At 31.9% G+C, this 11,891-nt stretch overlaps 3 protein-coding genes across 4 annotated transcripts; 1 reads left to right on the forward strand and 2 right to left on the reverse strand.

Moving 5' to 3' along the window:
- Window positions 1–94: 94 nt before the first annotated feature.
- LOC122633226 (WD repeat-containing protein 46) lies at window positions 95–2,431 on the reverse strand. Its single transcript, XM_043820880.1, has 6 exons — window positions 2,275–2,431; window positions 1,480–2,171; window positions 1,075–1,391; window positions 666–990; window positions 437–550; window positions 95–356 (listed from the first exon to the last, which is right to left on the reverse strand). The coding sequence occupies exons 1-6, from the start codon at window positions 2,285–2,287 to the stop codon at window positions 252–254; spliced, it is 1,566 nt and encodes a 521-aa protein (XP_043676815.1). The 5' UTR covers window positions 2,288–2,431; the 3' UTR covers window positions 95–251.
- A 294-nt stretch (window positions 2,432–2,725) lies between these two features.
- LOC122633223 (nuclear pore complex protein Nup214) lies at window positions 2,726–8,066 on the forward strand. 2 transcript variants are annotated; one of them, XM_043820876.1, is made up of 6 exons: window positions 2,726–2,867; window positions 3,101–3,394; window positions 3,463–5,812; window positions 6,437–7,636; window positions 7,741–7,921; window positions 8,008–8,066. In XM_043820876.1, the coding sequence occupies exons 1-6, from the start codon at window positions 2,835–2,837 to the stop codon at window positions 8,033–8,035; spliced, it is 4,086 nt and encodes a 1,361-aa protein (XP_043676811.1). In that variant the 5' UTR covers window positions 2,726–2,834; the 3' UTR covers window positions 8,036–8,066. The 2 variants fall into 2 exon arrangements, with proteins under 2 accessions (XP_043676811.1, XP_043676810.1); XM_043820875.1 differs by having other exon boundaries at window positions 3,463–7,636.
- Window positions 8,067–8,298: 232 nt separating this feature from the next.
- Window positions 8,299–11,746, reverse strand: LOC122633607 (integrator complex subunit 4). The gene is made up of 7 exons (XM_043821683.1): window positions 11,549–11,746; window positions 11,068–11,486; window positions 10,664–10,990; window positions 10,317–10,590; window positions 9,755–10,217; window positions 9,188–9,677; window positions 8,299–9,097 (listed from the first exon to the last, which is right to left on the reverse strand). The coding sequence occupies exons 1-7, from the start codon at window positions 11,597–11,599 to the stop codon at window positions 8,359–8,361; spliced, it is 2,763 nt and encodes a 920-aa protein (XP_043677618.1). The 5' UTR covers window positions 11,600–11,746; the 3' UTR covers window positions 8,299–8,358.
- Between the last annotated feature and the right edge of the window lie 145 nt (window positions 11,747–11,891).

Raw genomic sequence — 11,891 nt, forward strand, 5'->3', positions numbered from 1 at the left:
CACGAATTCGTCAATGATGGCGCCAAAAAATGGCAGATTCAAATATAATGACAAGTCTTTTCTTAAATTCTAAGATAATATCGTTGTAATATAATTATTTAAAAAAATGATTTCTTTATTATTTTTGTCTATACATATGTATAGCTTATGAAATATTTAAATCATTGTGAATTCGATATAACCTATAGCAATATTTTTTACATTTAAGTTATATCTGTTGAAATTTTCATAATCTATCTGATATTGTTATTTCATTTAGAAACAAATCTATCCAAGACACCATAACTTTTCTTTGGAACTTCCGCTTTTTTTGTAGACATTTCTGTATTTACATCTTTAAGCATTTCTATGTTCTCCTAAAAATAATATTGATTAAGTATATATATATATATCTGTAGAAAAGTTCGTGTTGATTTGAAATTATTCCAATACTTACTCTACGTTTTAAATCTTTTAATATCTTTTTAGTTTTAATTATTTTCGCAGTTCCACCTTTTCCTTTTGCTTTAGTATTACGTGGTTTAAAATCAATCTGCTTTGGTTTAATATACTACAATTTGAAAACATTTAAATAATTTAATATATATTATTTTATATATGATCATAATAATATAAAAATAGCATTGTAAAAACTGTAATAATAGAATATTCATTTTGTTACTTACTAAGAGTTTCTTTTTTGCTTCTACTTTTTCTTTTAATTTAGGAACATCAACTTCTGCTATTGCTGTTGGATCCAATGTTATTAATTCTGGTTGAATTTTATCTAAAAGTGCTTTAACCTCTGCCTCGCGTCTTTGCTTCTTCGTTTGATACGGATTTATTTCTAAAGCATCATAGTTAGCTTCTGCACTTCCAGGAACTAAGAGAGATGAAACATTTTTTGCTGTTGCAATACCCAGAACATCCTCATATGGACAAAACTGCATACTTGTTATATTCCATGATGATTTATGTCTTAAGTATGGCTTAATTTCATTCATAGATTCTCTATAAACAGTTGAAATATATTAAATTAAACATATTACTGTTTAGATTTATTTGATATGAAATGTTACAATACTATCATTTTACCTATAAACCTCTACTACATTTCCCATTGCAGCAGCTAAAAGACCTCGCTGACTATATGATAAATATTGTGCTGGATATCGAAGAAACAAATTATGAACAGGACCTGCAAGTTGTCGAATATCCCAAACTTTCAAAGATCTATCTGGACAACTTGTTGCCATATAAGTTCCATATGGATGAATAGTACAAGCTTCAACTTTTTGTTTATGACAAAGCATTTTTGCTAGTGGTTGTCTAGTATTTGGAGACCACATTGATACTACTCCTTTGGAATCACCAACACAAATGAGTGCATTACTTGGATTTTGTGTCATTACCTATATTACAATATTACTTTAAATTATTAACTAATATATTTGATATTGTATGTATATATGAATATATATGTCTATTCATGAAACATACAGATATGTTGCCCAATTTAGTATGATAACGAGAAATCATTGTTCCTATAGAAACATCCAGCCATGCTAGATAACCATCTCTAGAACCACTAGCTAGTAAAAAATGATATGGCAAAAATTCTAATTTATTTATTCCATTCATTGACTTTAAACAATGAAGTTCTATTCCTTGATTATCATAAATAAAAACCCAATCTTTTTGTGCAGCTGCAAACATTGTCTCAATATGAAGCCATGATATATCATGTACAGATTCCATAACATTCATTTCACAAGCAAGTTTTTTTGTCACCCAATTAAGTGCTGCTACATGTCCTTTTCTACCACCTAGGACTAAGTGTCTACCATTTCTAGAGTATTTTAAACAATATGGACCAAAATTTAGATCTAATGTAAAGAACTTTGTAGCACTTGTTATATCAACATTAGCAGCAATTTCTGATTGTTTATATTGAGTAGTTGTCTCTCCAGCATCGGGTTCTAAATGACCATAATCTTCAGTTAAAAGTAATTCTGCTCTGGCAGCATTCTCGATTGCTGCTTTTATAGCATTCTCTTTTAGTTTAAGTTTTTCCTTATGTATTTTATGTTTTATCTTAGTAGTCTCATTTTGCAAATTAATCCCTGGTCCTTTATGATACTTTAAGAGTTTCTTTTTGCTAATGGGAACTCTTTTTGAACGCCTTTTTTGCTCTAAAATAAAAAAAGAATTTATGTATTTATTTATGCATATACGTATAATATATACACAAATGCAAAAGTAAACTTTTTATTATCAGATGAAACTAATACATACGTGACTGTTCCATTGTGAATATAATTTATATCAGCTTACAATTATCATTATAAAAATTATTACATTTATTTACACTAACACACCCGACGAATACTCAATCACATGTGCTTTATAACCTAACTTTACTACACGAGTTTCCAACGTGCGAACGATGAGACCTCTAGCGTCGTATTTCGTAACCATCTTCTTTCAGTTGCATTTCGTTACGTACGAAAGATGCGAAGTAGAGAGAGAGGGACGAACATAAATGAGTTTTGAACAGTGTTTAATTTGATTTTGAGAATAAGATTTTGTCTAAAAAAAAAAATGTTACATTGTCAACAGTGTTATTTGCAATCGTTATAAAATAATATGTAATATCGTTGATTATTTTATTAATTTTTTGGACTCCTTTTTTATTATAATTTCTCTTTTATTACGAAGCTACTAGCAAAGAAATTTACATTATATTTATGAAAATCTACTTCGTTTAATTTGTTGTTAACGTTTGATATTTCCTACGGAAATTATATATTTTATTTGTTTATCTGACTACACTAAAATACAAAGTTTCGTTAATCATGAACACGGCTCCTGATCCGAAAGATGTACAGGTATGGTTATAATTCCGTAAATAAATCTTTTCAATGATTTTATGCTACGTATATAAATAAATAATAATTGCATAAACTTGTGAAATCATCGTTTATGTTCTATTAAGTACACTTATGTTTTTAATGTAAATATTTGTTTTTTATTAATATTACTATATGTGATATTGTGTGTTAAAACATACATAAATAAAGTAAATATAAATAATGTTAATCATAAAATATTATGATTTCAGGAATTTCTGTTTAAACAAGCAAATATATCGCAAATATGCAATAGTTTCGTATCCATTCCAATAGCTTGCAATCTTGTTACTGTAGACAAGAAAAGAGGATTACTTTTTATAGCAAATAATGATAAATTGACTATTTTATTGTCAGGAAGTGAAATCAATGTAGAACGCAAAATAGAAGTCAATTTACCATTTATTATATCTAAGATAACATTTAACTGTGATTATTCGTACCTTGCCGTTACACCATTGGTATCTAAAGTATTTATCTATGATGCCCAAGCCTTCGTGAAACATGTATGTATATTACAACATTGCAATTTATAGAAATGATATATTTATATTTCATATTTTCTTATTTTTAGGATATTGTATTGTTACATGAAGTCCAGTTATCTTTATCAAACATAGAAACTTTTGTATTAGATTTACGATGGAATCCGAGTATGCCGAGAATGTTCTGTACTGTAACTACAGATCATAGTATCGGTAATTTTGAAATAAAAGATGGAAAGGAAAAAGCAGTTGGATTAAAAGCTTTAGAAAAGCTAAATGGAATTGATGCATTATGTTTGGCATGGAGCCCTAAAGGAAAGCAGATCGTTGTAGGATGTAAAAATGGAAACATTGTGCAACTTAAACCAGACTTAAAAGTTGCTAGAACAATCACGGGACCTAATCCGTACATTGGTGAAGTTATATCTATTTTATGGATTAGTAATTATCAATTTTGTGCAGCTTATTTAAATGAAGAACAACATATCAATGTTCTTATTATTGATGCTCCTAAAGGAGAAACAAATGCAATTTTTACATGTTACGAAGATATTACATATGGAATGTTTGAAATAGAAGGAAGTAAAGATACTCCGCGTTATTATTTTGATTATGTACAAGAGTGGGGTCTTATTATTGCTGCAAGTAGTGGGAGTAGTGAAATAGCTGTTTTAGGATCAACAGACAATGGTAATACTTGGAATCAATGGCAATTGATCGATAGTGGCAGAGCACAGTTACCACTTATTAAAACCACAGAAAGTTATCCAGTTGGTTTGATCATAGATAGAACATCAGTACAAAAATTACCATGGGGAACAGAGACAACTCTTCCACATCCTGTTCCAATACTTCATATTTTAGGAACTTCTGGTCAATTGTGTAGTTTTCACATGGTTAATTTGACTCCCAATTGTCCTGGTATTACTTCACCACCTACTGAGATTGTAAACTTATTACCATCTTCTCCAAACACGTTATCTTCTAATATATCATTAAGTTCTGCGGTAACTAGTACTCCTTATCCGAAAGAAAATCGAAACGTTACACCTGAACGTCCTAAAACTGCAGTGGCAAATATCTTTGGTGATTCATTGAAAGCTGCTGGATTTTTTCAACAGCCTCCACCAACCGTGGTAAATACTACTGAGGAAAAAGTATCAATTCCTGTTAAAGTTGATGTCAAATCAGATATTCCTAAAAAGTCAATTTCTCAAGAAGTCGAAAAAGTCGATCCTAAGCCTATTGTGACAAAAGAAGTACATACAAGTGAACCTGTTGTCGAACAAAAAGTACCGATCGACGATAGCATTTATGTACGTGCTTATACAGAATTACTTACTCTTTTTGAAAAAGAATTACAAAACAGATTGGAACCACAAGTATGGGAGTGTGGATCAGAAGAAGAACGAAAACAATTAGGAGGAAGATCAGCTATTATAGATCAATTTCTTACTGAATTACGAGAAACTACAAATAGTCTATCCACTGACATTGCTTATTTAAAGGCTTTACTTTTACAATCTTTTGCTTGGGTTGAAGAAGCTAAATCAAAAAATGCAGTAAATTCCGAGGGTACTACTAGAAATTGTGAAAATAGTAAAATAGCAGATACTCAGAAGCTTTTTTATTATACTCAATCTCAACTTTCACAAGCCAACAAAGTTCTTGATTTTGAATGGTCAGAACATATGTATCAGAAAAAATCTAAAATGAAAATTCCTAGTTTGGAATTTCTTTATCAGAATCTTGTATTGCATAATAAAATTATTATAAAGGAAAAAAGCAAGATAGAACAACTTAATAAAAAGTTGAAGTCGTTAAATCGTACGAATAAAATTTCTGGATTGAATTATATGATGGGTAATTTGAAAGTATCATCTAAAGGAACATCAAGCCTCCATGGAAATACAGATGTTATTGATGCACGGTGTAAAACTATTGCTTCAAAGACACTTAGTTTTACATACGAAAAACAATTAAAATTGAAAAATTTACTTCTAGAGTCATCGCCAAAATTGATAAAGCCTGCAAGCCCATCTCCTATTCAAGATCGTTTAGAGGCTACATTGTCCTCTTTAGCATCTCTGAGTCCTGTAAATACAGATTCTAAAAACAGGATAGAACAACCTGTAACCAAATATGATACAGTAGAGAAACAAGCTGTAGAAGGACTTAAACCACAATGTCCTTTGGCTTTATTGAACAATGTTGTTGCCAAGATTGGATCGCCCGATACAAATTCAATTTCGATTCAAAGCAAAACACAAGGCAAACAAACGTCCAACATTTCTTTTCCTCCTCCAGCTGTGAACAAATTTTCACAAGCTGATAAAAAATCCAGTATTCAGTCTGCATATCCCGAAAGTTTTGAAGCACTATCACAATCTATTGGCAAAAATAATGCTACTGTGGATGCAACAGCACAAAAAACTTACAGTAATGTATATGCTAAACCGTTATCTAAAGATGCAGAAATCAAAAATGATAATCAAACATTGCCAAAGAATGCTTTCCTAAATTCTGAATCAATGTCATTTTCAAATAGTACATTGACTAATGCATTACCATTAGAATTTTCATTGGCCAAAAATCAATCCATGCCACGAAATATTACCTCTTCAGTGACAATAACACCAGTTGTAACATCAACAATTGCTAAAACTGAATCTATTAATACATTTAGTTTTGCTAATTCAAATATGTTGCCTCCAATCGCAAAAAATTCGTCATCAAATCCTACGTCTGCTTCTTATCCTCCAAAACTATTTTCTTTTGTTTCGGAAACTATAAGTTCCATTTCATTGCCAGTAACAAACCAATCGCCAAAAGAATTACTGGATTTGATGGGATTATTTTTAGATCTCGAAAAAAAAGATCAGAGTGAAATTACATCTCTTATAACTAATGAAAATGCTCCAGTAAATAATAAAGGCAATGTTACAATTAAACTACTTCCTTCAAATGATACTAATCCTGTAGTTTTTACCACTCAGGCTACAACTAATAATAATACATATGGAAATTTAACATCAAAACCTAATATAGAAAAAACTTCTGAAGCTTCAGTTACATCTACTTCTGGAACAGCTAATACAAGTGATAAAACTACATCTATATTCGGAACAAACAATACTCCAGTACAACCATTGAATGCATCAACATTAAGTGCACCAACATTATTTAGTGGACAACCAACAACTTCCAATACATCTATTTTTGGAGGAAGTGCATCTCCTATTTCAACTGCATCTACTTTTGCTATAACTAAAACCACATCTTCTGTAACACCAATTTTTGGAGCACAAACCACTACATCATCTTCTCCAGTTACATTTAGTGGATTTTCTTCTACTCCTTCAATAATACCAGACTTTAGTACAACTACTACAAATCAAAGCACTACTTCGCCATTTTATAGCTCCTTGTCTAAACCTATATTTGGTCAATCTAATATGACCTTACCAACATCAAATCCAACTGTGGTAACTACCTCATCTGCTGCATTAACTTTTGGTAGCACTACAACAGTCTCATCAATTACACCAGCATTTGGAAAAGCTGCACAAACAACAGTGACAAGTTCTCAATTCCCTACAACAACGTCCGTTACCTCAGTTACGAATATTTTCGAAAAAGCAACTATAACATCTACTATACCATTTAACAATTCTTCAAGTACACCTGTATTTGGTAGTATATCTACAACTCCATCAACTACCTCAGTTTTTGGAGCGAATGCTCCGTCATCTACCAATACATCTATATTTGGTGGAAATTCTTCTATTACGTTTGGTTCGACTTCAACAGGATCGATTTTTGATAATAACGCCACAAAATCACCGAGTTTAATATTTGGAGGTGGAGGAGCTACATCAGGTACCACTTCTTTATTTGGCGTTAATACAAATACTGCATCTTCAACGGCAGTTGCTAGTTCTCCTTCTGGATCCCTATTTGGAAATGCTGCACCAGCAATAGGAAATGCTACTTCAGGATCTCCTTCTATATTTGGAGATTCTACGAGTAATATTCCTACTACAGGATCAACTTCTGTATTCGGAACTCCAGTAAATGGTACACCACCAATGGTAGGTGGAGGCACGCCACCTGTATTAGGATCGCAACCAGCGTTTGGTCAAGCACCTGCTTTTGGTGCTAAACCGGTATTTGGGTCACCACCTGGAATGTTTGAAACATCTAAATCAGTTTTTGGCTCAATGGGATTTGGAGGAACAGGATTTGGTTCTACCTCACCAGGAGGTAAATACGAACTAACATTGGTTCTGCTGTAATTTATATCAATTAATATATGTATACATATACATATATATATATATATAATAATAAATCATTTTTTAATTTAGGATTTGGAAGTCCACCTTCTATAGGTGGAAGTCCTTCACCACTTGGAAATAGTATGCCAACTGTATTTGGAAATACAACAGGTAGCAGTACATTTGAATCCTTAGCTAGTCAATCCGGTGGTCTCACTTTCGGTAGTTTAGCTCAAAAAACTTCGGAGCCTGAAAAACCTGCATTTTCAGGGTAAGTGTTATTGAGTGTATATATTATATAATATATAAAAATCAAGGATTATATGTAATAAAAACGAACATACCTTTTTGTTTTAGGGGAAGTTCATTCTCTAATTGGCGATAAAAATAGAATATGAAATGTAATCATTGCATAGGGGAAAAAAAAAATGTAAAAATTATTCATTTCTTGCATATAATTTTTCTACAAAAATCTAATTACAAGAAGATTATAATAAAAAACAATTTTTTTATAGTCAGTTCAAGATAAGATAATTAATTCCTAAGTCAATTTTAATATCACAACATTTGATGAAGATAAAGAGAAACTAGATAAAATAAAAATAACATAAATTAGATACATACAATAAAAAAAAAAAAAAAAAAATATTTCCATGTAAAATATTTATTGATTGCATAATAAAACATTGTTATTATACAAAAATAAAATTATATGCCTCTCTTTATTGGTTTTGGTGCTATAGATACTTTAGTTGGCTTACAAAGATCTATAACACATGGATCTTCTAAAGGAGCATGTGAAAATACTGTGGCCGAAGGTACAAGCAGTGCTAATGATATTTCTACATTGCAAGCTTCCATCCATACTTGATGTGATAATAGTACAGTAGTTCTTAATCTATAATCATTTTGATCGGGGTTATGAAGACGCAAATCTGACTGTCGAGGTAATAACAATTGCACCTGCTGATCCGGATGTCTTAATTTAACTCTTAAGATGTTAGGATCACGTAAATTCAATATTTTAGCTGTTAAAGAAATGCCTAATAACAGACCACCTGTAAACTTTAATGCAGCGTCCGCATCTCCTCTAGGCTCTTCGATAATAGCACGACAAAATCGAGTAGATATGGATGGTCTTGGGAGTCTTTCTTCACCCTGTAAAGGAGACGTAAGAAGTAATGGTAATAAAAGCCGCGTCAGAGATCCTGGCTTTACATCTGCCAGATTTGGAATTTGAAGGACCAATGCCCTAGAAAAGGGTGGTAATTTTGAAGTATCTTGCGGCAAAGAATCTGCTTCTGACAAAAAGTAACGAGCGAGTGGAAGAGCACTGCCTGTAGCACTTCTTGTAACACGAACTAGTTCTACAGCTAAAGCTTTCAACCAGACGTCATTAGCTAATGTTACTTCAGCATCTCCTAATCCACTAAACAATCGTTGCAACCTGTTTAATTAAGAAACAAAAATTATAGAAATTAATTATTTGTTATAGAAATGATTAAAAATAAAAAAAAAAAGGAATATTGAAACATACTTTTGTGTATGTTGAAGTAGAGAAGAAACATTGTTGCTTGTATTTGGTACTGGACTTGCTGATATTGAAGTGGTTGCAGAGACCGAAAATTCTTTCAAAACTGATTTCAATAATAATAAACAGCGAATATATAAGGCTGTAAAACGAGCTGCACCTTCCATTCTATTATCCATTTCCGCGAGACGATCAAGGTCAATAGTCGCAATTTCTAAAAGTTTTGTATTTACTCTGCCACCTGGCCTTGCGTTTTCTATACCCATTACTATTTTTTCTAAAAATTCTCTTCCTCTACGATCTCTACGTTCCTCATTAGTGGTATCTTCCTTGTTTGGTCCTGTACCATTAGTTACTGCGGGACGTAATCTCGGCACTAAATGTGGCATCGTGTCGCGCAAATAGTGATAATGTTTAGAAGTGTGTTCCGTAAATAAAGCATGCATACTTGGACAATGTAATGCTGCATTAAATATCAATACCAATACACTTGCATCTGATTATAAATGTTAAGATTAACATAAGAATTTTTTCATGAATTTCGATGTTGTTTACAATAATATTGAAGGATACAAGATGGTTCATCTACATCCGGTTCTGGTGTATCGAAGAAAGGATGTCGTCCGAGAAGTTGCGGTACTAAAGGTAAAGTAAGATATGGATGTGAAGCTCCCAATGCTGCCAAACATATTCTAATGCTTTCTCTATCTTGTGGATAACGCGTTAAATTATCCAACAAACGATTGACACACATGTGAAGACAATTTCTTGTAGCAAGTTGACTAGCTGCTAACGTAGCATGTAAACCTTCTCTTACTTCTCCTGAGAAGTCTTCTAGTGCACCCAATATAGTTTCCAATTGGTCTTCTCTAAGAGTGACACTAGCAGACATTTTTCTTAATGATTCTATTGCTCTTAATCTGACATTTTGAATTTCATCATTAAACATATCTACCATAAAATCTAACGAGATTCTAGCTATACTCGGTTGTTCTAAAGATAATTTACAAAGTGCTTCAACAGCTGCTGTTCGAACCTAAGATAATTAATTCATAATTAATAAATTAATATTTTAATTAATATATATATATATATATATATATATATAAAGCAAACTTTTTATATATCGATTCACCTCTAAAAATTCATCTTCTAATCCATGAATAAATGCTCCACAAGAGCCACTCTTTTCTTCGACTTCTGGTCTAACTGCACTATCCACTTCTACTACTTTTGGTTTCTTGTCCAATGCTTGTTCTATATAACGTTGCGAAACACCTTTCATTGTACCTAATAGAGACATAGCTGAAGCTCTGACTCGTGGTGACAAATCACCCATTAAACTAGAAATCTGAGAAAATGCACAATCAACCATACGTACATCTTCTCCATCTAAGCCAACAACCATGCTACAAGTACAAAAAAAAAAAATGATTAATAAAATTCAAACAACATAAGACTATACTACTTATAATATCTTACTTTTCAGGATATTCACTACCAAGAAGCCAAATTATTTTAAGAACAGCACGTCTGACTATTTCATTATCATCGCGAAGAGCAGCACATGCTTCTCCAAAAAAACTAGCAGGTAATCTACAACCTCTATGGGAATGTAATTCTGCCATTGTTTCAAAAGCTTGTGCACGAACTCTTGGATCTTGCGATTGAGCATAATTTCCAACAAAAATAAGTGTATCATCTGTGGTATTAGCTGTCAAATATCTTCCAATTATAGAAAGACATCGTGTTTGTACACCATGCCATGTATCTTGTAAATGTTCACGTGCAACTTTTAATACCAAATTTCTATAAATTAAAATCATATTATTCCTACCTTATAATAATGTTATTAATCAGTATTAAACAAATATTATTTTAAATACCTATGATAATCTCCCAATTTTAACAAAGTTGCTAATCCTTGACTCTTAACTCTATGTGATTCTTCATGTTTTAAAAGTTCAGCTGTCTCATTAACAATACGTGCTTTTTCAGCAACATCAAATGTTACTTCTCCAAGTTCACCAAATATCCATAATATTTTTGCACGCACAGCAGCTTCAGTTTCAATAGCAAATCTTTCTGAAAGTTTCTTTATTGCTATAGGAACATCTTCGGAAGAAATACATGACACAGTGTCAGATATACGAACAAGCAACTGTAATGCATCATTGCCACCTTTACATTTTTCTAAGCATTCTATATAAGCTAATGTAGAGCTACCTTCGCCATCATTCTTACTACTTCCAGTTGCTGAAAGTCGTAAAGTTCTTAACCTTTTTAATGGCGGTTCATTGATAACCTACAAACATAACAAAAATTATTCAAATATTCAGAAGGAAAGAGAGATCACGAATTACGTACTTGACTTTGAGTAAATTCAGCTAATACTCTTTTCTTCATCAGAGCAGCCATTCTATTTTCTCCTCACTATATATATATTTAATATAATTATCACCATATAATTATAATTACTCATTAATTACAATGACAATCTTGATTCGACCATTGTAAAAATCACGAATAATAACCAATTCGTTTCTACGATCAGCTGATCACATATCGATAAAACAGTTCGTTCGATATTTAGTCACTTGTAGCATATACGACTTCAGCGACAGATGTGGACAAAATATGAACTACAAACGTAATAATGAAACACTTTCCCTACTATGCGGCCATATCGGTCTGTGAGCTTGCGTAGGTC

This window comes from Vespula pensylvanica, chromosome 12 (genome assembly GCF_014466175.1).
Source record: "Vespula pensylvanica isolate Volc-1 chromosome 12, ASM1446617v1, whole genome shotgun sequence".
NCBI lineage: Eukaryota > Metazoa > Arthropoda > Insecta > Hymenoptera > Vespidae > Vespula > Vespula pensylvanica.